Consider the following 26,920-nt stretch of genomic DNA (forward strand, 5'->3'; position numbering starts at 1 on the left):
AGGCTAAAAAGTTGACTTACCAATCCCCACTCCACACACACAAAACAGAAATGGGAGTGTGAAGAAGAAGGATATGATTTCCTGAGGTTTCAGGAGTGCCACAGTCTCAGGACAATCATATATAATTCATTTTCACAAGGTACATAGTAATATCTCACACACTGTGGGCGTGCGGCTTCTATTTCAGCAGAGTGAACAGAGGAATGGAATTGTATATGAGGGGACTATGAAAATATTCTTCCTAATAAATAGATCTGTTGGTGTTTTCTAGGCTAGCTGTGGCTTTGAACGTATGAGATTGAATATACATTATCCCCAGCCCCAAAAATAGATTCACTTCTTTCTAGTCAAAACTAAATATCTTCCCTTTCTCATTGTCTCTTTGGAATCCCTTCTCTCCCTTTTGGTTACTGATTATTTTTCCTGCTTTTTGTCTCTTTTTGTCTCCATCATTCATGTTTTTTTTCTCGTTTTTCCTTCCATTTCCATCCTGATTTCCCTCTGTTCTCTCTGTGTGTGGGTCAGACTTTCTCTCACAGTGAGGGATAGAAAAATAACAACATAATCTCAACTCTGCAATGGCACGCTTGGGATTGATTTAGACATTTAATGAAGGCATACTGGTTTGCACACACACACACACACACACACACACAAGACCTTATTTCTTGTTCCGTGGCTGCTTTTCTTGAAAGCATTTGTTTCTGGTGGAGGAAAGGAGAGAGAATAAGTCATCTGAGAAGCCTGTGACAGAGACTTCAGTGGTAGCGACTGAAACTTATTAAAGAAAACTCTAGGGGGAGCACTTACCACAAAGCACAGAATCCCACTGAATCGTTCTCGATCTTGAGAAATCAAGTCAAGTATTTAAAGTTTCAATTCCCTGAAAAAAATGAGTGTTGTGTTACTTTCCTCCTGTTGAAGAAAACTGACTGGTTCACTGATTCTAGACACACACACACTTTCTCAGAAGTAAGTAAGATGAATCCTAAATAAAAAAGATGGAGTGTGTGTTTTACATATCTCAAATGTCCTCTTGACTGCTCATTTTGTTTTAAAGTAACAGTTAAAGAATCTGTACGATGGGATAAATTATTTGGAGCATGACATAGTTAATTTTATGCAGTTACATGTTTACTTCCTTTTGTGAATTAGCGTTGATATACAGTATAGAGCAAAATTTGTAGAATATTGGTTTTCGTATGTTTGGTAAAATCCCAATACTGACTTCCCAGCAGCCCAGTTTGACACTGAATGAAAAATAGAACACAGATCTATCTCTCCCTGTTTACATCAAGTGTCAGTAAAACAACAAAGAGCAGCTTAGTCCCCCATGAGATCAGCCATTTGAACCATGGCTGAAACCTTGATCAATTTCAGTCACATATTGCACATTGATTGTAGAAAATGCATTAACTCATGGTTCACACAGAAAGTATTGTACCAAACAATGTGAGTGATATTCAACAAAGCTGGGATCCCACAAGGATCTATTTTAGGTCCTCGGATTTTTTAGCTTTTATTACTTGCTTCATGTCTGTTTTTTTTTTTGTTACAAGAAACAAATATATGCAGATAGGGTAAGGCTTACCTGTATAACATTCATTCAATCCAAATTAGCCATTCTAAACATTTATTTATGGTATTTGAAAATATAACTAAACAGTACATTAACACCATTTTTTAACTCAAAAAATAAGAAAGCAGCAAAAAGCATATATTTGTGTTCCTTGTTTAATGTTTAATTCAAATATTCCCCCTGACTCTGATGTTGATTTGTCTCTATAAATGACATATTTGTTTGTATACTGTATGTGTCTATGTGCTTTCTATCGCAAATATAGATTAAAAAAACTTGTGTAGCCAGTAAGTGTACCTCAGGGCTACTGTAGGGCCTTTAACACACTTTGATTCATTTATGCATTTGTTTGGCAGCTTGTTAATTCATTAAATCTGTTTCTTTGTTGACACTGAGTAGCGGATTCGTCATTTTAAACCGGCATTAATTGATTTCTTTGTGGACAATTTGGGGCGGTTCCCCAAGCTGTGACTACAAAAGTATGGTGAACATATCAGTAAACGAAGCAACATTAGCATGAATTGAGTCGTGCTTCACTTGACCTCAGTCCTACATTCACTCTCTTTTAAGCTCTGGTTTTGTATCCACCAGAGAGAGGGAAATACCGAGCTCTTAAGATGCTAAGTTCACCACTACGTTCACCAGCTCGTCACTGACACTAGCCTCTTAGCGAAACAACCCATTCCGCCTCCATATATTTCGTACAGAACACTGAGGCGGAACAACGGTGTAACAGTCAGGCGTTGAAATGTCTGTGTCAAAGGGGCTTTTATCTCTGGGCTGTTTGATGCTGAGTCGGGTCTGTCCGACCTGTTCAATCGAGCAGTGAGACTGAAGAAGAACAGTCAAAATGAAAACAATGAGCTGAAAGACACTAAAATGCTCCATAGAGCTAGGTGGACTGCAGAGTTTATTTTTTGTGGGTCCGTCACTATCGGAAACCCATCTGATCCATTGTTATTAGAAAACAATAGATTAATGCAGCTTTAAATTAAATTTTAATTTTGAGAACCAAGACATCCAATACAAATTTTGGCAAAAAAAAAGTTTATTACTGTATTTAGTACAAGCTGAGACAATACACATTTACTTTGTATCTTTGACTTGTTCTTTTTAGGAAATAAATTAGGTGCAAGCACTGCCAGCTGCAACAGTCTTGACTTGCTCTTTTATTTGCTGATCTTCAGCAATGCAGATCTATACCTGAAAGGGAGCGTCCCATTGGCATTCAGGAAGCACACAATGAACGATTCTTTGCAACTGTCCCTATTACTAAGACAGCTTAAGAGTTTGCACACTTACAGTAGGTGGATAGCCAGAAGTGCATATACATATTATTCTCCAGCTCAGGGGCATCAACACATTGCATTCTGTGTTAAATTCTTTGAACTAGTCGGGGATTAATCCATAGCAAGAGTCTGTGTCAATCACCACTATTATTCATGATGAGAATGTTCGGATGAATAAAGCAGGCCAAGACATTTCCAATGAGATGGCGTGTTTAACATAACAAAAGGATGTTTTTCCCTGCATCTTATTCTGTTTTCTGAAAACCCTTGATTTCATTCAGGCAGTCATTCAGTCTGCTATCATCTCTTCTTTTCATTGCCTTGTTGTGTAAGCCCCCATAAGCCCCCATCCCTTCACCGCATTTCTTTCTTTCTGACTCTCTTTCCGTTTTTCTCGTTGTATTCACTCCTCACTTTCTGTTTTCTCATCCCTCTGTGTATCTTATTCCTCGCTGAGGATTCGCCCCGGACATAAAATGCTTATACAGTATATTACATTATTTATTTATTTGTTTCTTATTATTTGCGTGGGGGCAAAGGGTGTGATGGTGTGTGAGTGGGGGCCGCTGGATAAGAGAGGTCAAAGTATTAAGATGATGTAGTTATGGGTTTGCAATTAATGAATTTACATACGGTAATGGGGAATGTTTGGCAGGCAGAATGCTGCTCCCAGATGGTAACAAGTCTGACCTCTGACAAATGGACTGATCACAGAAGCAGAGGGAGACGGAGAGAAACAGAGACTGACCTTAGAGAAAACAGAACGATCTCCCACTTAATTTCACAGACACTCATTTACAGACGTTTTCATAAGAGAGAGAGAGAGAGAGAGAGAGAGAGAGCGAGAGAGAGAGAGAGAGAGAGAGAGAGAGAGAGAGAGAGAGAGAGAGAGTGAAGGGAAAGAGATTAAATTGCTTCATGCATTGATAATATCTTATATTTTGTATTAGAGGGAGACGGGACGGAGCCGAAGAAAGAGAGAGCGAGAGAGATCGACGGACTGACCAATCTCTGGGCGATCTCCTTAATTTCACAGACGCTCATTTACAGGCGTTTTCATAGAAGAGAGGGAGATTAAATTGCTTCATGCATTGAAAATGTCATATTTTGTGTAAAAGAGAGGAGAAGGAGATAGAGGGCGTGAACCCGTTCGGCTTTTGGTCTGCAATTCCTCTGGATTCAATTCAGAGTTAGACTGCTTCCCATTCCATCGGCCTATTCATCAGCTCTCATCACATTCTCAATGCACTGAAAAGGCAAATATGACCGACTGTATTGATTAAAGGACCAGGCTGGTGATATTCCACATTTTACTTATCCTCATCAAATACAACAAAACCAACAATGAACTGAATCTGTTAAAAGGTTTTGCCTGTAGCCTGATATAGCCTCTTTGTATTTGCCACAGAGCTCATCTGCTGTCCAAAAACTATTAAAATCAGGTCAATGAGCCACAGCATTGCAATAGGTGAAATGTTCCTTCATTGTTATGAATATGGATCCTATAGTTTATTTTGCTGATATATAGTTTAATGATAACACGAATATACAGCATATCTCATATATTTCCTTGCATGGAAACAGTGTAAATAGTTCGAATGTAATCAATCTGCTTGCGATCGCAAGGGCGATTCAGTATTTCTTTTCCCATAGCTGTAAATTCGTATCTGTTTTGATATGCATGATCAACCCACGCTTCTTTGGCCCCACAGAGGCATTCAATTCAACTCAACTCATGTCTTACAAGCCATTTTAATTCAGTCTTGAAGCACGTTCCTACTTGATTGTAGAGTTAAATTGATATTTGTTGGAGTATATTACATAAAAGTAGAATAATGATCAGTTTTCAAGTATGTATGTTCCCTGTTGAGTCACAGCCTTTATGTATTGCAACTTAGTTCTGTGACATCAGCGGTGAACCGAGAGATCACAGCACGGTCACATAACAAACACTCACACACACACACCTCCCGGTCCCTGCAACTAATAGGTTTCAGGAGTTGTCGGAATAATTCTCTGCTTGTTATAAACACATAATTAGTTTTCAAAGTAGCTTTCCGTGAATATAGTATCAATTACTTCCACTCTCTTTGCAATCCTCCTTGGGGACAGGTGGATTCAGTGGGCTCACATTTTCTGACGTGACAGTGTGTTAATTGAGCTATTAGCCAGAGGTGTGTGTGTGTGTGTGCGTGCGTGTGTGTGTGTGTGTGGGTGTGTGTGCGTGTCAAAGAGAGATGCAAACTGAAGGTGTGTTCAGGTTCAGTTTGTGAGTGTGTGTGCATATATGCAGAGACGTTTTGTCATATTTTCTGTCTATTTCCTCTAATTAACACCTGCTAACAATCAAACTGATGAGTGTGACATATGGTAGCTTGACGCTGCATTTTGCGAAAGGTGATATAAAAAGTGTAGGAAGCTTGCTGAAATTCCTGCTCCGGATTTACGAAGCTAAATCTAAGATAAAAACATATTTGTAATTTTGATGAGAGGAAGTTGCTTTTGAGGGGTACATGGAGGATCCAATGTTTTTTGTCTTCCTCTGTCGTTTTCTTTCCCTGTATGTTCTGATCTTGCTTCTTACTTGACTTCCTGCTTGTCTTGTGTGTTTCTCGGTGTTAAATACTGTCCAAATGTTTGGCTGCGTGGCCCAGATGGAGAAACACGGCAAAGTTCATATTTACTCATTGACATTTGTACTTCAGACTGCGTGTAATGTAAGCAAATGTCAAATTAAAGACATTGTTTTGTTTTCAGGGTTTTTGAGTCATCACCGGTGCTGCCCCTCTCTAACACAAGAGTTTTATTTTCTCAAATTCTCTGAGGTGTCCACACAAATAAAAGTTTTTCTGTTTCTTTTGCATTGTTTTGCTGCTCTCCATGATGAAACTTTTGTCATTGTTTTATTTTCCCCATGTTGTTGACATGTGTGTGCCAATTTTTTTTCTTTGTATGTTTGGTTGTTTGTCCATGCAACCTTTCTCCGTCACTACCATCCAATCAGGTTTAGAGCCACAGGAACTCTTTCCCAAATCGTAAATAAAAAAAGTGACTCATCAAATACTTGGCTTGATTAAAGGTGGCAAAGTTATTAATTGAATGTAACAAATTATTCAAAACTTATTTTTTTTAAACATTTTTTACATAAAAAGTCTGAAACACATGTCCTGATATTTTTCTTAATCAGTTGACCTTTAATCACATCCGTCCTCTCACTTACAACATATTTTTCTACACTGTTAATATCTTACACATCAAACCTATGGAACTTTTCACAAACAAAACAAGCACTGCTCTGTGGAAAATAACCACATTCGGCAAATTGGTTTACTTTGCTCATGAGTTACATGTTTTTTTCCCATTCCCAACATATCCCAGAGATTCCCAGTGGTGCTATACATGTTTTATACTCCGCCCTGGATAGAGGCAAGGCTTGTACACATGTGACACATTGAAGATCTCTGCATGGACAAGAGATGATCGACGGGGCTATTATTACTAGTGTGTGTACGTGTGTGTGTGTGTGTGTGTCAGAGCGTGTAGTGGAAGGGTCTATTGACATCCTGCTATTCTTTTCACAGTGCAGTGGGATACAGTGTGACCGTTTGTGTGTATTCTGTATGTGTGTGGGGGAGCGCTGAGGATTTAGGGGTGTGGACTGATCGAAATCTCCCCGCTGACAAGTCCTAGTATCGATCTGTCTGTATCTGCGGCCGACACATGGCCCCACACACACACACACACACACACACTCACACAAGACCAGTCTGCAGGCTGTAGGAAAAATCTTTCAGTAACATATAACATGTTGAGCACCAGGGCATGGCATTCTGTCTGGGCTGGATCTAGTTTGTTAATATAATTTATTGATGAGATTTGGAGATTTAGAATGCATCGCGGGGCAGGCAAAGTAATGTGAGCAGACAAAAGCAAGATGAAGACAACAAATAAGTATCGCACAAATAAGTATCGCACAAATAAGAGCATTAAAATGAAGAAGGCATTATTGAAGGCAAGGATTTGACATGGATTCTTTATAGCACTGAAATATAATTTACAATAAAATATTTTTTTCACAACCATTATTCAATGCATCCTATTAACATAATGGATTTTAGGGCCACAAAGACTGTGCTGCTGTAGAGGGGATACAACCTTGGTTTTTCCTTGTGCAAAAAGGCTTGTCCTTGTGGAGCAATGGCTGATGGCTAAACCATGAAGTCCTCAGTGCCAACTTCAAATTTGCATTCATTTCGGCCACCATTAGTTACTATTACAGTATTGTCGCATGTCAAGTGGAAGCAAAAATGACTTGTGCAGAGCAGCAGAGGCCTATTAAGTGTGCATTCAGTGTGTACAGTATGTGCACATCTTTTAAATATACTTTATTGTAATTCTGTAAAAATTATATTTTAACATGTATCACGCCCTCTCCAACCAAATGTCTGCCTGTGTCTCTTTGTCTCTTTGACTGGTCCGGTCACCGGTGGTCCGGACACAAACGCATTACTCGAAGTCTAACAAGATGGATTTTCGTGTGATATGTGATCCTGCGACTCTTGCAAGACCGCATGATATTGCGAGAATCCAGCTGCCATGCAAGGGAGACATGGTCCAATACAAAGCCAAAAGAAGGGAGTGTGTTACATCCACATTTATCCAAATGGTTAGCCTGTAATTATAGTTGGGGAATGAGTGTGTGGGTATTATTGTGTGTGTGTGTGTGTGTGGTGCCCTCTTGTCATATGCCAGATGTGTCTCACTCTCCCTCTCACTTCTGAATGCCGTCTGAGGCTGCTTGGGGTGATTTAAAAGCATGATGGATGATGCATGTGGATAATACCATTATTCAGTGTTATTAGGGGTGATGGAGAGATTGTATGATGGACAAAAGAGTATGTAATTAGGTGCTTTCATGTACAGTATGAACTGTACGTGCACCCTGTATGTGAGTGTTTCCATCATGCGTGTGTTACACAGGCATCTTGTAATGCTCTCTCTCCCACTGTGCCCTTTAATTTCCTTTTTCTTTTCTTTTTTTTTAAAAGCAGAACATGTTCTAGCACACGTGTTGATTTGTTTGCCAGGGTCTGGATGCATCTGGCCCAACAGCAGGGGAGCATTCACATCCTAGCATGTTCGCTGCGGTTCATATCAGTTCATAATGGAGGCGGCATCACACAGAGTGCTGCTGAGGCTTTTGAATGTTTGAATGTTGTTAAAAATACTGTTCTAAATAATTAAATAATATAGTGTGTGTGTGTGTGTGTATATGTCATGCAGCAATGGTTTTTAAAATTTAAGCTACATGTCACTGTTGTTTTTGGCACTGTACAGCCAATATCTGTCAATTTTGTTCTTTTCTTGTATTACAATAGTCATATTCTGTTGTTATGAGCTGCATTCTCTCCATCAGCATGAATGAATGCCTCTGATGTGAAACAGTGTGTGTGTGTGTGTGTCTGTGTGTGTGTGTGTGTGTGTGTGCATGTACAGTAAAAAGGTGTGTATCAGGCAATTGGTTCCTTTCTGATGGCAGCACACTTCATAATGAGCCATTGTGATGCTGTGCACGGTAAAAACTCATCTTCCTCTTCCTCATGTGGGCTCAACGTAGGAAGGATGGATAAATGGGTCAACAGGGCATCAGAAATGACGTTTTACACATAATTTTGACCCAGAATCTTTCCTTAAACCTAACCAAGTTAATAAGCTAACCTGACCAAGTGAACTGTGTTGTCACATCAGTTGTGATGGTTTTGGAAGGTACAGTGTAATACAGTGTCATCTTGCAGATACGTCAGAGCATAAAACTCCTCTATGTCCTTCTAAAAGGGGAGAGACAAACAACGTTTTATTCTTTAACGTGAAAGACTTGCCTTTACTCTTTTCATCTGACAAAAAAAAGAAGGAAAAAAATATAACTGAAGCAATCAAATGAAATTCAGCCATCATTAATGCTATTTACACCTGTGGTGATTCAATGAGGAGAATGTCAAAATGTCTTCTCTGAAAAAGGCCTAGCAGTGCAGGTGTAATAATTTGTTTTCAGGTGAAATTGAGTGACATTAAACCAGCTCCTAGTCCTTTCATCTTTAATTATTACATTTACAGTGTATTGTTATTGTGTATGGCTCTGAATGCTTTAAATTTTTTCATTAATATTATATTCATGCTATTTATAGAATTCAGACAAGTTATAAAATAGCGAAAAGGGGGTTTCCCTCACTTCAAAATTCATATCCTAAAAGACTGCTCAAGTGTACTTCAAACTTTCAAACTTTCACCAAAGAAAGAAGGAGGAAAAAGATGCATGCATGCACAGTGTTCGTCCTCCCATGGGGTTCATTAGAAGCAATGGAATTCAGTGACCCAGAAACTAAACCTAGCCAAAATCAATTAGCAGACATACACATGCATATATTCAAGCTGCTAATTACAAAAGCCAAACTCCGCCTCACGGGGAGGGGTTTTCCTCTTTGAAGATGAATCAATCTGTGAAAAGCCAAAATGTTTTGTAAATACGGTATTTTTTTGTTTGCTTCAACATTTCAATGCTGAGCTGGTGTCAGCCGGTAGAAGATCTTCAAGGGGTTTGATTAGGTTTCAAGGTTCGTAAGACACAAATTTGACTGTCTGCTGTATTAATGTGGATCCCTTAAGATGATAGCTGTGACATCTAATTATGCCCTAAAAATTGTTGTGACTGTCACTAAATGCATGCCAACTCCAGGTTTTACAAAGGGAAGACATCATCTACTACTATTAATAATATTTACAATAATATAATTTAATAATGCAGTCAGACCGCTGTTAATGTTTCTTGTTCATTGTTTTTAAATTACTAATATTTCATTGATTTTTGCCTTTTATAATGAATAAACATGTAAGGAAAAACATTCAATGAAACAAGAGAAAGGGACAAAACATGTTACAAGAGAGGAGCAAAAGAGAAGCACATGTGTTACTAATAACATTAACGATGACTCTGTTCTGTTCGAGTGTACCAGGACCCTAAAGCTAAAGCAGTTAAACATAATACAGCCATCATTTTTTTGTTTTACACCTGTGATTTTCCTGCTTTCATGCTTAAAATGTCTTTTGTGAAAAACGTCTATAGTGCCACCATTTGTCAAAATTGGTACTTTTCATTTTGACATTTGAGAGAGCTAAAATTGATACATTGATTGTTTTATTAAGAATGGATCAAATTAGATGTAATTTGAGAGGGGTCCCTGGTAGTGACGACCCCACAGACAATTAGTTCTCCTCAGCTTTACAAACTTATTTTAGTTCATTGTTTTTGGAGACCTAAACAGAGGTAAAAGGCGGGTGCATGAATACATGAATACCAGTCCTCTATGATTAGTGGAGTTCACTGTTCACTGAATTGTGCATAAGCTCAACTTTGATAATTGGAGTACTTCCCCTTTAAGAAAGTGACAGCAACAAGCGGCGCAGGAGCTGGTCAGGAACTGGCCAGGAGCGGACGGCGTTCAAGGAATTCCCCAAAAAACTTTTTCCAACACACCGTGCCGTGTTTGTCTGTTTACTGTTCAACTTCGCCTCCGTCGTCGCCTCCGAATGTGACAATAACGGTAACGTCGCCAAACTGTGTGTGTCGGTGATGAAGTGGACGCCACTTAACCGCTCGGAAGAAGGAAAGTCGCGAGAGGAAAAACTTCTCAAATGATGCTGCATCCCTCCCTCCAAAGTTCAGCTAAGGTGGCTAACGTTAGCTAGCGCAGGACTCAGCTCGCTAACTCTGATGTGAACGTTTGGATACTCGTTTGTTCATCTTGTCGGAACAAGTTGTGTAGCTACACATTACTTAATGGAGTGGAGAAGGGCGTGAGGATATCTAACTGAGAGCTCTCATCCTTGGCTGACCAGGTTACAGTATCAAGCTAATCATCTTTTAGCCAAGTGGAGCTAGCTGAACGACAGCTAGCCAAGTGTCACATTAAAGTTGACAAGAGTTAGCCTTCTTTAAAGACAAAATGGCATGACACATACTTCCCGTTTACCAGCTGCTCTCCATCATTAAAAGACTGCAGTATCTTTTTAAAAAACGTTTCTGGAAACTGAACAAGTCAATAAATGGAGCAGCAGAAAGCTACAACTTGAGATTAGAAAGGACAAGATAATCACCCTCATGACTATATAATGAGAATAACGGACCCGGATGTACTTGCTCTCATCATTACCACCTCGAGTTGTTGGCTGTAAAGTGGGAAGGAATGGTGATTAACAGCTTTAGTAAAGAGCTCCACTGACTCTGGACCACTCTGACAATCTGTGTCCTTTTTTGAAGAAGTTGGTTTGAGTGACATCACATCCCTGACTCTTTAGCAACACTTCCTGGGTGAGAGTACTGCAGCTTGGAGACCCACACCCTGAGGCACACCGCACCTTGGATCAGGGTTCGTGAGTGCTACGCGATGAAGGTTACGGTGACATTTGGGCAGACCGGTGTGGTGGTGCCCTGCAAGGAGGGCTGGACCGTGAGGGACCTCATCCAGCAAGCCACGCAGAGATACAGAAAACTCCTGGAACAGGTCTGAAATGCACCTATTAGCAGTGACACTTAAAAGCCTTTTGAGAGAATAGGCCGTGTTGTGACGTAGAACTGTAAGAATGCAGGCAAAAGTGGCATTCACTCAATGCACAGACATCATTATGCGATGCTTGTTGTGGGTATTTATTGCCGCGTTTGATGCTTGCTGTTGAAAAAAGTACTATGATTTGAAGGTAACTCTACTGGCTATGTGGTAGTTATATCAAAATGTATTCACCTTGTACATCATCTTACTGACAGTGATGGTGAATGTGTCTTAAATGCAGTTTATTCATCTGAGTGGCGATCATTTTAGTTGTAGAATAAGTTTCATTTTCATAGATACCAAAATAGTCCATGAACACGAACAAAAGCATGAAAACACAACTCTTTTTTTTTTTTTTTTTGGCTATTTGACCTGTGAGCCATCAGTTAGCTGCATTATTCATCGTCAGAAATAGTTTTGTAATAGAGTGTTACGATTTTTATGAACCCCTGAAAGACTGAGAGAAGATAACTTTTTATGAAACAGCATTTTCATAGCATTTGAGGATTTCCCCGAAGTCATAAAAGAATAATCGAATGCTCTGTCATTTTTATATCATGAAGGGGGCCGTGTGATTTTCACATTCCAAAGTCTTGGGAAATTAGACAAAGCCATGGAGGTCCGGTTCTCCATAATTGCTGTATGAAAAATTAAAAGCATATCTGATATGAATTGTGATGGTCCAGACAGGAGCGGGCATGAGTCGTTTCCACTTAAGTCGTGAATGTGGAATGCAAATGACTCCCTCTTGTGATTCCTTTATGACTGCTGTTGATCCCCCGCGCTGCTCTCGGGGTGGGAGCCTCGTGACCCCCATCAAACCGCCGAATCTTCTCAGTGACTCGCTTCATATTGGCTCCATTATTCAAAGAGCACACCAGTCATATAGATGGATGGCCTCGGTTGTGATTGAGGGGGAGATGTCGAGTCTGTGTGTGTGTGTGTGTGTGTGTGTGTGTTTGTGTGGGACGGACGGACAGAGAGACAGCTCCTCGGAGATGGACTCTTTTTTTTTTTTTCACCCTCTCTCTACTTTTCTGCCTCTTAATCTGCTTTCATCTAGCCGTACGTCAGCCCTCCCTCCTCAGTGCTTCTTGTGTTTTTCACCCCTTTGTCTCATTTATCATCCTTTCCTGCTCTCGAGTACATCGCCTCTTCACCTTCCACACGCTTCCCTTTCATTTCAACTCTTTCTTCCTCTTTGAAACACTTCCTCCTTCACCTTCCGTTGTTCTTCATGAGATAACTCTGTTCCACCTAGAAGTACAGATGAATAGTCTACATTTTAAGTGTCTAAACTAACAGGATGAGCAATGTATACCACTTTAGGTCCAGCTAGAGAGCTGAAATAACAGCCACTCTTAAAGAAATGAAAGAAATACAATCTCCCAGTTTTAATCCTTTGTCTCTGTGTTAATTGTCCATTTGTTATATGACAAATATATGTAAAAAAATAAGCATCAGTGTTTTTTATATCGAATCCCTTTCTTTTCTCTTCTGTAAACTGGTTTTAAATACGGTTTGATGACCCTGCATGTACTGCAGTGACACAGCTGGTTGAAGATCAGTAAAGTTTACTTTTCATCTCTCCCTCGTCGTCCTCCTAACCTAACAACAGGTGAGGAAGGTGTGTGTTTTGAGCTAACAGTCCTCTGTAGCTCCGTATCGTGCTAAACTCTATGAACTGTACACTCCTCATATATTCATTTTCACCAAGAAATACTTCACGAGACAGAAGAAAGTCGCTTTAGCTTCTGTTTCACTGGGACTTTAAAAAGTAACGACGTTGACCCCCAAACCTATTGACTGCTAATAGGATTTAAGTGATATTATGAACAGTTTTTAGTGCCTGCCCACACTACGCTACACCAATTACATGACCTGTACCGACATTATTGGTCTGAAATGAAAGGAGTAACAGTAATTTATGATTTTGAATGAATTGCACGATGAATTCATTCATTTTAATTTCAGTTTGAAAACAAAAGGTTGATACACTCGCCATGTAGAGCAGTTCAGGCCCATTTAAGGTGGAGCACTAGAGCAGCAACACTTTCTGTGTTCTTAATGTTCACAAAGAGGCAGCATTAGTGCTCCAGGTGTGTAATGATGCACCTCCCGGCTCCATCGATTAGCTCTCACAGTGTTTACATTCTTTGCTTCCTGTATGTGTGAATGAAATGCCTTGTTAAGTCCATGCACACTGGCCTGCCCTCCTACCGATATTCCTCTTCCTCTTCTCTTCTTCCTCTGTTTTCTCTCTCTCGTCCTGCTCTCTCCCACACCTTTGTCAGCACTTTGCCGTCTCGTTTACATTCCTCGTTGTAATTTTCACCTCTCCTTACCGCCCTCATTCAACCCAGTTTTTTAAGGTTTTGGCCTCTTTCTCTGTCATATTTTAGATATTCACCTTTTGATTGTGTTCACTTTTTTCACAACTCCCCTTTCACCTCCTTTTACTGGCTCCTCCCCAACATCTTCCTCATTCCTCCTCTCTAGGATGGAGAATACCTATTCTCCTTAATGGCTTCATTTCATCCCGACTTCTCTCTCGGAATTTGTTTCTCTGTGTATTTTTCTCTCTCTCTTCCCATCACTCCGTCATTTCCCTGCAACACTAATCTGTTGTAGCTGTGTAATTATGTCTGTTAATGTGTACCAGGATTATAAAACCAGGATATGTGTGTGTGTGTTGTAGAGCGGTCCGGTCCCTAATCCTCCCTCCCAGAGCTCTGAAAATCATGTTTTTAAATTGTCAGAGAGACAGCTTGCTTTCCTGTCTGACTCTCTCCCTCCTCCCCTCCTCCCTATCTGCTTCATGCTACTCAGAAAGTATGCTGCTTGTACTTTCTTTAATCTTGTGTGTTCCTGCGCTGTAGCTAACTGACACTGGCAGCTATCAGCTGCTTTGTTAGGAGTTCCCACAGAGGCGCTTTAGAGGAGCTAACACTTAGAATAGGCATTAAAGCTACGCTTTAGTGAGGGGATTCCTGAGGTTTAGTCTCAAGTTAAGTTTCAGAGAGGATTTATTTTCTGATTCAGTAGCATTGAATTTTTTCTTTTCTTTTAAATTCACATTGATCGCAGCCTGATTATTAGAATTTGTTTGCCTGAACGTGAAAGGCAATAACAGTTTGGTAAAGCAGACTTTTTCACACTACTGCATTGGAAAGTCTCCTGTCTCTGTGGACTCTTACTTCCTCGACCAAAGAAAGTCTTAGTCGACTAATCGATCTGTAAAACTGAGTTTCTCTGAAAGTAGTCACACAAAAGCACCGCTTTAAATCTTGTGTTTACCAGAGATGTGTTAATACGTAGTCTTTATAGAAAGAAGCGGAGTTTCAGTGAGTGGATAAAATATAGGTTTGATATTTGGCTCCTGTGCATCCCTCGGAGGGGTTTGGAGCTCATGTCGAGCTGATAGTCGGAGATAGTGTCCTCAGATCAGTCAGTCTCCAGCAAGTGTGTCATTATATTGGTTCATTTTCATTCACTTACCTCAATACATCAGTGAACTAAGCGCACCATGATCTGTAATTGTTAGTTATAAGAACAAGAAGCACAATCGGCTTGCTGACAGCTGTAATGTGGAGCTATCACCCTTGATGGATGAACATGGATACAAAGCGTGAATTGTGATATGGGGAAAAGGAGAATGAAAGTTGTATTGAATGAAACGGTAGTACACAAGGCTCTTGTAGAGAGGTAGCAGAGAGGAAATGAATGAACCTTTTGCAGAAATCAGAACAAAGATGATGAATGTAAAAAGGGACGGCACGGCACGGCGAAGAGGAAGTGTGGCCAGAGAACGAGGAGGGAGGGAGGGAGGGAGGGAGGGAGGAGAGGTTGTTTTTCGAGGGGAGTTGTCAGGAAGTTATCAGCTTGTTGACAGACTTCTTAATTACCTTTGGCCAAACAGACTAGTGTGCAGTTGTGTGATCATGGACGCTTGTTTATGTGGTTTCAGGTTGTATTCTGTGAAATATCAAACTGGATCTCATCAACATATCGGTGTGTCTATATTCTAGTGAGATGTGACATGAGTTACCTCTCTAAATATATATATATGCAATACATGTTTATACATGTTTATACATATTAGATTCTCTACATTTCACACAATGTTGTAGCTGACAGTGTTGTGTGTGTGTGTGGTTCAAATAAAGAAACAAACTCAAACCTTTAGTAAGCTGATGGTGTTGTGTGTGCGCATGTACATGCTTACACTCGCACATATAAGATAGATGTGTAGGAAAGGGTTCCCAGCTATGTGTGTGTGTGTGTGTGTGTGTGTGTGTGTGTGTGTGCTGTAGTTTCATTAGCCAGCTCAGGAATGCTGATGAGGCGTGGCCAAACAAGCTGATAGAAATCATACAACATCCTGGACCCCTGCCAGAGCACCGGCAATTATTTGTGAGAGGGCGGGAGGAGCAGGGAGGAGACGCGTGTCGCAGAATGTATTCTGTTCTATTCTTTTCTGCTCTATTCTCCAAGTTAGGTTGAGTGTAATGGCACACGCGCTTTTCCAAACAAACCTGGCAAGCTTGCCAAAGCTAGATCATTCTTTCATTAGAATGAATGTCCTTGTATACAGATCACCCTGGTTGGTTAATTGTACTGTTTTACTATATTAGTTGTCAAAAAATGTCTGCTCACCAGACAGTGTTTAAAAACCAAATATATGTTTTCTTACTAGTCGTGATGGCGCTGTCTTAGTTTCAACCCATCCAGATAGACCTTATTTTCTCTGCCTAAGAGAGTGAAGAATCAGCTTGTCTACGGCTTGAATGTGGAATGTTAACCTGGTGAGTAATGGAGTCCGTGGCATTTCCACCAGCGATTATCTTGCTTTGTGACTGCGGGGTCACAAGATGGGCCAGGAGACAATTTAACTCACACAATTTATTCATTTATTCCCACGTCATAGAGTGCTGCAGGAATGATTCCTAAAGTCTGGGAAAGAGCTTTTGGTTGGATGCCTGAAATAAGGTCACAAGCTTTTTGTCCGACATAAAATCTGTCAGTTAGTATCCCATTAATGAATTGTAAAAATCCAACACTAGGATTTAACTTAACTTTAACTTAGTGGTGGTGGACACATTTATAGCCTCACATTGGCTTTTTACTTTTGCAGATTGCATTTGAGCTTCAAAAGTCATACAAATGTTTTTCATTTGTGAACATTGTCTTGCTAAAAAAACGTGCAAGTATCAGAAATGAAGCTTATTTTTTTGCAATAATCCAATGAAAAATTGTTCAAAGGAACCAGTGCGACGCTCACTTCCAGGTTGACTTACAATAATGTGTCATCCCTGCAGCACTCTATTAGGTGCTGACTCAGAACTCGCTGCCTTTACTAAATAATACTTTGTAGCAATACTACTTTACACTACTGGCATAACTGACCTGCTGGACTAAACTGTGATGACACCAGACCTCACCGTTTTGCCCCATAGGGCCTTAATATTGAAGCACACACCTGACAACACTGTATTATCCACATAGTGTTTTAACTCTGGTGGGATTTTACTACAACTTAATAATAATTGCTAGACCATGTCATGAGAGATAAATACCTAGATTATCTGTAATAGTATCAGTAAAAACACTGTGTTAAGTGCTAATCCCCCTGATTCAGAGATTGGACGGGGCTGTTTACGACTCTTATCTTCAGTCCTGCGGTATCGGAGCGTCCCTCTAGCTTTTTAAACTGCCACACTTGGAGGCACAGGGCTGTAACACATTATGGATGCACTCCCCCTGAATATCAGATTAGATCAGTGCGCTCGCAGCATTTATCTCTCTACCGTCTCCTGTCGTCTTAGCGTGCCTTCTGTAACAAGAGATCAAAGGGGCTGTTGACCTAAAAACAGCAGCAGGTCACCAAAGAAACGAGGCGGTTGAACACTAAATGAGAGACGCCTAATTCTGAGTGACAAATGCCGTCGCTTTACCGGATAAATGCAGCCAACAATGTTACCTGTTTCTTGTCTGAAAGGATAACAATGACATGGAATGGAGAAAAGCCTTTGCGTTTGTGATTGTATGGCATCACATGACAAGCAAATGGTTCAGTTTTTGCTGTAAAGACAGCTGGACTAGATTACTGACCACGCTATTAGCTGGCATACTGCCCCGAGGCCCCAGGTCCCCACGGTCCCCAAAAGCTCTGTGTTTCCGATGTGTCAAAATGTTTTGTTGTAGTTTGATGAACTGCTAATTATTTTGGGACCAGGCACCTCTAAGGCACAGTATCGACTCAAATGAATGCTGTGTGAACGGTAGTGTGGGTCAGCAGAGGCCCACAGGACGCCTCAGGTTGTGGATTCCATGACCAGAGCGTCGACATTAAAGACATATTTCTTGCTTCCGAGTTGGCTCAGTAGATTTTTAGCTGGGAAGTAATATTTTCACTGTAAGCAAGCCAGTGGAAATGTGCCTCTTACTGCTTCTCTGTAGTTTTGTTATGTAAGACGTGGTAGAGTCTGTGTTTCTGTCGAGGGTTAGCTCGTTGCGTTGCTCGTGCGGTGACTCACAGTTTGTGTGGGGATGATGGATCGAGTGCTTACCATTAAACCAGCAAAGACAAAATCTCACTCTCTCAGGACTCATCCTGAAGCCCGAGGGGTAATAAAAGCACAAGTCTTTGTGCAAAAGCTGAGGGCAGAAGAGATACAAAATCATTTTACATGACACTTTGGCACTGAAATATTCCTGAGTAATCATAAAAACAACACATTCACACGCCTTGTTACAGAGTTAATATGCCCCCAAACCCGGATTCATAGTGCTCAAGGAAGATAAACACGGTGCAAAAGAGAAATTAAAACAATGTAAACACAATACTGAAAACCTCTCGCTCTCTCTCATACATGTGGCCTGGGTGTGAGCCAAGTCAGTGTTACAATAGAGTCGTACAATGACTCCCATCAGGGAGGGAGGGGGAGGAGAGACAATTCAACAGTAAGAACGAGTCCTGTGTAACGGTGATGGTTGAAAAGCCATTGAAATGTCTGTTTTTTGTGGGACGTAATAGAAAAAAAAGTGTTTTTATGGACCCAGGCTAAATTCAACTTGTGATAAAGGCTTTATCTTCAGGAAGCAAACAGCCATGTTTGTGAGTGTCTTGTGTATATCAGCTGGCATCAGGTGTCAGTTAATATTTCACTGCACTTATCAATGAAGTTAGGTATAATAGAAGTCTGGTAAATAGCAGTGGCTTTACTGTAGCCAATGCTTAATGCAGAGCTGATTTTAGTGAAGGAACTGGTTTGAGACCTGCGGTGACATCTCTCTCACACTCTCCCTGATGGGAGCTTTTGAGAAGCATTGACAAGCACATGACCCTGAAACAGGGATTTAATGGAGCAGCACCCTGTAACGAGTTGAGTCATACCTTTCTGTAGGCTGTTTGTGGTTTTGTGTGTGTGTGTGTTGTCTCAATATGTTGTTCAACAACCGGCTCTATGTAGTCAGCTGTCCGGTGCAGCGTCGATGTCATTAATCATAGACCCAACACAGCGGAGAGAGGAGGGAGAGAGGAGGGGGAGAGGAGGGAGAGAGGGAGAGAGGGAGAGAGGGCCAGGCTGTAATCTGTACAAGGTACCTAGGGAAAGATGTGGAGGATGTAAGGAGGAAGGAAACAAAGACGAGGGCACAGCTGGGAGGTGGAGGTGAACAGTGAGAGGTAGGCCTGTATACATGTGGAGATGGTGACTAGGACAATAGGGGAAGCCTTTGGAGTTTTAAGTCCCCGTGAAATATTAATTGACTGTTATTGTGGTTTGAAAATAAAATAAAAAACAAAATAAAAATGTAAAACCATAAAACTACTTTTGCCATTTTCCATTTTATTTTTGATTATCTCTCCGTGTTATACCCTCGTTCAGTGTGTTTTTTTTCATAAAAAATACGCCATATTGAGAAAATAGTAACTGTTTAATGTGGATTTTAATGTTCAAGATAGAATATTAAATGTGAATAAACTAATTGAAGTTGCTGAGGAGAATTTCGGGTATTGCACTAGTCTAAATAATGTGCTTATTCCTCATAGACAAAATGTTACACACAATTAATATTTTTTTACACCATCAACCATTAGTGTTCAATTCATTTTTTTGAATCTGTACTGTTGGCTTGATTCATTTTGACGGTGATGGTCGTGGGACTCACAACATTTAAAGAAGTATTCATAAACTCTCTGCATACGCTCTAATAATACTAATAAAGTAAAATAGAGAGCGTGGTCAGCGGGTATCATGTTCGTTCACACACTGAGTCGTTGATCTAACTTTGTGATGTCCTGTGGTTTTAGGAAGGAGACTTCCTGGTTCGGACTCACCACGTTGAGTACTGTGACGGGGGGATTCTGGACCCCGATGACATCCTCAGTGATCTGGTGGAAGACAAGGACAAGGTAAGAACCTCTCAGTACAATATATCATGTTTAGTTTGCTCCCGCTTTTAATATTTCTATTCCTTTAATATAAAAACAGGCATTGTGAACGAGGAATTCAGTGGTCTTATGTGACTTTAAGTGAACCACAAACAGCCACGTAACATGTATATGCTCAGTTAATACCTTTGAAGTGAAACTAACACGAATGAGGTTAGATTTAGGACTCAGACGTGCATGTGACCAACCAAATGTTGAGCCAGCAAGTCCACCAAGAAGTGCCGGACAGCTCATCACCAAAGAGCTACAAAATCACTGTTTTTAAGTCTTTAAATATCTCTCATATAATGCATGTAATCTTTTTGATTTATACCAGTTAATAAGTCACACACACACCTGTGCTCTCACACAGGTGTGTGTGTGTGCTTGCCGGGATGTTGGAGCAGGTATCTGTGTGTTCACACTGAGTATTGAGCTGTGGTGGCCTATAAGCCACTCTCTTGGGTAGAATATTGCCTCACAAGCAAAATTCAAAAGGAAAAGGTTTTAACTCGCCTTCAGCGTTCGGCAGTGTTATTAGCAATTCACTTTTGGAGACTTTGCATACTCAATCCATATATCCCGTTTTTCTTATTTTTCGCCCCCGAGGAATGTGTCATTTTTCATTTTCCCCTTTGGAAAGTCTCGGTTTCTTCACACTGCCACATAGACTAGGCAGTATTAGAAGGTGATAAATGGCTGAGATTAAGGGCTCTTTGAACCATGACTTAGGACCTCAAATGAATCTGGAATCTTCTCTCGGTGGTGCTTCACATTATAACAGTATCAACATTATTTAATGAGCCCGTGTCCTGTGGTGGACTGAATTTTTCATTTAGGTCACAGCTTTAAAAAAAAGCCTGAACAAACCTACTGGCTAGAGAATGTAATGCACAGTGTATTTCCCTGTCCTCAGCTCATACTGTATGCCTTTAAGCGTGTATAAATACTGCAGGATTTGTCGGAGATTCTATGAACTAATTAAGAACAAAGTTGCATTGGTTGGCAATTTCTCTCGGGGCTGTAAGAACCTTTGGGAAGAAGTGATCTCTCTCTCTCTCTCTGCCGCTGTTCACGTCTAAATATTCATTCTTACGCTTCAAATCTTGTTTTTTAGATGTTGTGACGAAGACAATTTTGTTCATGTGAATATAATCTAGTGTTATTAACGGTGTTTTTTTTCAGCATTGCTGTAGAAATCTGAATAACGTGAACTATTTTACAGTATAGAAATGTGACACGCTAAGCAGCAGCCATATCACTCAGTGGCAGGAGCAACAACAGAGTCAGGAGACCAGCCACTGACCTAGGATCAGGGATTACGGTTATGAGAGCCTGTTGCCATGGTTCTGTAGAGAGCAGCGTGCACCGGTCCTGCTGCTGGCCAGTTGTCACTTGAAACTTCCACAATGGAAACGGAGAACATATCGTCTGTGGCGTGTTCACTCAATCCCTCAATGCAGGGCTCCGTGTTTTATTAATACGAACAAAGCCAGAAGCTTCCGGGAGGTGAAGTGTTCCAAACAGTTATTTATAACCCTTTTCAGACGTTTTACCTTCACGTGATGGCAATTTCACATGTGGGTCTCATGTCTGAATGAGAACCGTGGTCGTTTCTATGCAAAAGTCTCGACTGCAGTGTTTAAGTTGTATGCCTCACTGCGTGGAACAGGCTTGACTTAAACATTGCTTTGCTTTCCTAACTTTGTAAACAAATAAATAAATATATATATAGTGAACTGTTATTTATTAAAATAATGGTATCTGACACCAGATTGGCTTATTGTCACCCGATCCAGCTATTTGAGTGAGTATGAGGCCGACATCGGTATCGCGTCCCTTCTATTTCTACCCGATCAGTAAGAAGTATCTTCCCCTTCCAGTCACAAATCCAATGCGAATCACAATTGGATGCAAATGTAAGTGAAGGCATTACCATTCAAATGCACTTCAGTACGTATGTCATTAGATGAAGCGCCCTGTTCCCTCGGGCCTGACTTTTTCTCAGCTGAGTAGTATTCCAGCCTGTTGCTCGCTGGTTGCTAGTTATCAGATACGATCCCGTTCACAACCTTTTAATAGGCTTCTAATGAGGAGTTTACCAGTGTGCTCTCGGGCACCAGTGAGGGGGAGCTCCACCGCTGCAATGTGTCGAGGAAGCTTTCAGTTAAAATGTAAAAGTGTATCCCGGATAAGCACTGGATCATTTGAATAGCGGGTCCAGAGTTAAAGCTGGTTTAGCAGCTTTCTGTATCCACGATGGAGTTCTAAATACTGTAAATATGTGTTTGTGTGTGTGCTCCTCAAAGATGCAGCCCAGAAACCACATATAAAAGCACACGTATAGTACAAAATACAGATTTCAATACTGGGATCAAATACAGTGTCACTAATACACTAATACACCACAACACACAGATGGTGACACACACGCACATATAGTATGATACCCAGCAATACACACTACTGAGCACCAGAGATTGCATATGAAATGAAAGTGTGAAATATTCATTGGATTCTGAAGCGAGGCTCTCGTAGTATTACTGAGCTGAGATGAATAAATGGCTCCTAATCCCAGATGAGTGTTTTACTGTCGCCAGACTCAGACTGCCGGCTGTAACAAAGAAAACAGAGAGCGTCTCTGAGGTCTGCTGGAGGCAGAGGTCAGAAATACAGTTTAAAAAATATATATACCCATTCATGCATTTGAGAGAGAGAGGGCTCACATTTATGAATGTTTGAGGTGATATTTATGTAGCAATGGAGTGTATATCAGTATATGTCTCTATATATCTTAGATAGGCAGAAAAATGCTGTAATGTATATCAGTAATATAACAGTATAATGCAAACACAATGCATGTACCTACAGACAGAGCTCCAGTAGAAGGTCAATAAAGTAATTTATTACAATAATAAAAACATACACCTTTTAAACATAACCCCACTCCTTGGGAAGGTGTGTGTGTGTGTGTGTGTGTGTGTGTGTGTGTGTGTGTGTGTGTGTGTGTGTGTGTGTGTGTGTGTGTGTGTGTGTGTGTGTGTGTGTGTGTGTGTGTGTGTGTGTGTGTGTGTGTGTGTGTGTGTGTGTGTGTGTGTGTGTGTGTGCGCGCAGAAATGTGTGACGCGGTACTTTTAGGATATTAACGGGATGAACCGGTACACCGCCCCTGTGCAGACTATTTTACCCCGTTACCCTAATACCTCCCTTGCATGTTGCATGTATGGATTCCCATCAGCAGTTTCTATTTATCTGGAAGTTTATTCCGAATGTATTTTCAATCCCAATGAAAGAAACCTGTAATAATACATTACCATGTTTGACCTATTTAGAAACACTCTCTGCAAAGACAATTTGAACTCTCTGAAATAGGGCGGCTCTCCATGAGCACAGCTTTAATCACGGATAATTGTGCCAATCATTATTTATCCTATTGATGGCTCGACTCACACACACACAGGAAAGGGCCAATGGTTTGATTGTATTGCATCCTCATTCAGATGTAGAGACTATTACCCTCTATTTGTTCTGCTTCTAGCTAAAATGATTATATTCATGAGCGAATGTGCTTCATTTTACTCAAAGGCATTTTTCTATTGCCTCTTTCCCACGATATCAGTATTTATGATGGAGGATCCAACTTTCTTCTATATTTTAAGATCTCTATCGTAAATACCCGATCCTGATACCCAGAGTTGAGTTATTGGGAGAGGAAATCAAGGCAGGGTTATATTTTCAGCTTTGAATAACTGACACTGAACTGGTAACCTTCTTGTATCCTTAATCTGTTTCCTTGTCTCAGATGAGTTTACTAGCCATGATCAGACGATGTGAGATCTCCGGTGTTCACGAGCTTCTCCTGTGGGCACCTTCCTCAGATAACTTTTGTTCAATAAGGTCTACAATGCCACAATAGTGCACTTTTCTGGAAAACCGTTGGTAAACTGCCTCGTTAATCCTGTTAAAATGCACTTTGAATTGATGGAACTTGAAGGACGTCTGGCGATTATACCGTCTGGCTTGCTGATGAGATGAAACAACCTAAACAGTTAGACTTGGATACGTTGAGATGGACAGTTGGTGGATTCAAGCCAACTCAGCGGGGAGTAAGTTGTGTGTGTGTGTGTGTGTATTTGCACCCACGGGTGTATGTGTTGGTCTTCCAGTCAGCCAAAACCATTTGCTGGAGAAGACTATCAGTCCAACAGTTCATCTCTCAGCTTCATTAATATTTAAATAATGCTCTCATTTCCTCTCCCATTACTTTCTTTCTGTCTGATTTGCTTTCTGTTTGCTTGGCACATTTTGCCGTCACATCGGGGGGGGGGGGGGGGAGAGAGCATGGTAGAGACAGACAGACAGTCAGACAGTCAGACAGACAGTCAGACAGTCAGACAGTCAGACAGTCAGACAGTCAGACAGACAGACAGACAGACAGACAGACAGACAGACATGCGTCTGCTGTGTTGGCAAAGCGGCGACACATTTAAAATGTGCAAAGGAGATAAACTTTATACTTTGTAAAAGAGGAGAAGATACTTTTTCTTTCCTCAGAAAGAGGAGGTCAAGAAGAAATAGCAGCAGCACAGGCTGAGGTCTGAGGAAGTGAAACATCACCTGCGTCCAGATAAAGCTGACTTCAGCTTAATTCCCTTTTTCTCTTCTGCTTGTGTTGCATGTCTTACTTTATCCACATGCCACATGTCCACATGCACATGTCTACATGCAAATCAAAGGTCAGAGAACATTTCTGAAACATTATTAAAAAAAAAACCTCTTTACCTCCTCTAACAACTCCAATGGCACTTTGAAATGATTTCACCGCCAGTTAAACCAAAATAATTAAGATAATTAAAGGTCACTACAATACCAGAATCATTAGCAAAGTAGCATAATCTCTGATAATGAGGAAATGATTCGGAGCAGGTCTGCGGTTATGAGCAGGCCCGTCCCTCCCTTCTGTGCTCTCTTAATTCTAAGGTTTCCATCACCATGATCACGAAAACGCTGCTGGTCGCTGGTAAACAACACGAGCTGCCGCCGCTAACAGATGCAGCTCTGTGGAAATTCGCTAATTCATTTCTGTCTTTGGGTCGAAGCGCTGTAACTTATAGCATGCACGGCATTAATGCTATATTTGCCAGACGCGCTAGTTCTGGATACAAATGAATCAATTAAGGGCTTACGAAAATGTTCATTTAGCAAGTGCGAGTGAGAAATGATAATGCGGGGCTGCTGCATAATGTGGTTTGACGTGCACCTACGCAGACATCAACACGCAGGCGGAAGCTAATGTATGTGTCGCATCACTTACAGATGGATCGCTGTCGTCAGTGAGCGTGTGAACTCGTATTAGCATCCACAGTGGAGCCGCATCATTCATCACTGTAGATCATTTTAGTTTAACTTTTAATAGGGCAATTAACTGTGAGGCTATTGGCTCTGTTTAGTCGAAAACACATATTTTAACTCCAAATACAGTTTTTTTTTCTTTATTTGGAAAGTGACAAATCAGATTAATTTCATATTTTGTGTGCTAGTATCATGTCCATGTCTTTGTCTGTAACCTGTAGCTATGGTAAGTGGAGGAGGGATAAGGAATTACAGAGCCAAAGACATACAAAAAATAGTATATTTCACATATGTCGTTAAAATAGTGACTCGGTCTGTCAGCATGAACTCGGATATAGCTTCTGGAGACAAATGAATGGGTTGAATGAATACTGGTTTGCAAGAATGGCTGAGGTAATGGGGATTAGGATGAAAAATGAAAAACACAGGGAAAGCACAGGTGGAGGTGGGTGGAAGGACTTTTTGTATTAAATGTACCAGAAGAGCCGCTAATGCAGAGTAAGTGAGAGGAACAGAGAGCTTGTATTGTATGAACAGTCGTAACATCATTCACATATGGCATGACTTGTGTTTGGATATCTTTTGCTCTCTTTACTCTCTTTCAACCCTTCTCCGTGTCTCTTTCTCCTCCTCCTCAACTCTTCATCTAGTGGACATGTCTGTCCTCTCTACGCTCTCACCTTCCCGCTCTCCTTTCCATCTTTTTTTTCGTTCCCCTTTTCATTTCGAGGAGCTAAACAGCAGCCAGTCAGAATGAGGCAGTTATGACCCAGCTGGAAGGGTTATTATGTGTAATGCCCCATAATTCTCCTCTACAGTTTTCATCATGAATGGCATGTACATTAAGTCTCTGGAGTATATATGTGCAGACCGAAACCTCTTTGTATGAAGAACACCACACACACAGACACACACACACACACACACACACACACACACAGAGCTGTGTTTAGAGCACTGATTAGTAAAGATGATGCAATTTTAATGTGATTATTTATAGCTGCTTATTCTGGTGTGACAAGATAATGAAGACAATAGACACCAGACAGTATTTGATTGGATTCTTAAGTACAGCTTGCTGTGTAAGTTATGTGCGTTAAGGTAGTTGATGATAAGGTTCTTATATCATTTTGTGTGTGTGTGTGTGTGTTACTGGTTAACACTTCTACATTAATTGAACCACGACCCAGATCAGAACAATGAGACTTGAAAGGGATTAGAAAAACATGCCGACATATTGAGGAGCAGCGATTTGTGTGGGCGGCCCCCGACACAGTCTGCATTTAATCCCGACATTCAAATCCCCCGACAACTCAACCAAAACCTGATGCAAGCAGACAGGCATCCACCAAAGCTCATTGTTCACCTCCAACCAATGTGTTGATCCTAATAATCATACAAAGCATTATTCATCTCCGCCAGGAGCATCATATGATCGGCGTGAGCGTGTGTGTGTGTGGGGGGGGGGGGGGGGGGTGTTAGTCAATTGTGGGTTGATCAATTTTAGCGAGCTCTAGCAGAATGAATTGACAATTTAGGTGAAACCTTTTGCCTTTTTTTATGTTGATAAACCAACTGATTTGGCATTACGGTTTCCCCAGCCGTCTGCAGTGTGCACTTTGTGCCCTTCTTTATGCACGTCTTCATACACCACTGAGAGTTC

The 26,920-nt window shown here is 40.8% G+C and overlaps 1 protein-coding gene across 1 annotated transcript in view; it reads left to right on the forward strand.

The window, feature by feature from the left end:
* The first annotated feature begins 10,360 nt into the window (after positions 1-10,360).
* Positions 10,361-26,920, forward strand: part of LOC142969641 (partitioning defective 3 homolog B-like) — a 171,639-nt gene continuing 155,079 nt past the window's right edge. The window contains exons 1-2 of the mRNA XM_076109639.1: positions 10,361-11,426; positions 19,786-19,887. Coding sequence (XP_075965754.1) covers positions 11,310-11,426; positions 19,786-19,887 — 219 coding nt within the window. The 5' untranslated portion in view covers positions 10,361-11,309. The remainder of the gene's footprint in view (positions 11,427-19,785; positions 19,888-26,920) is intronic.

Source organism: Anarhichas minor, unplaced genomic scaffold, assembly GCF_050575085.1.
Source record: "Anarhichas minor isolate MPS153535 unplaced genomic scaffold, ASM5057508v1 ptg000004l, whole genome shotgun sequence".
In the NCBI taxonomy this organism is placed as follows: Eukaryota; Metazoa; Chordata; class Actinopteri; order Perciformes; family Anarhichadidae; genus Anarhichas; species Anarhichas minor.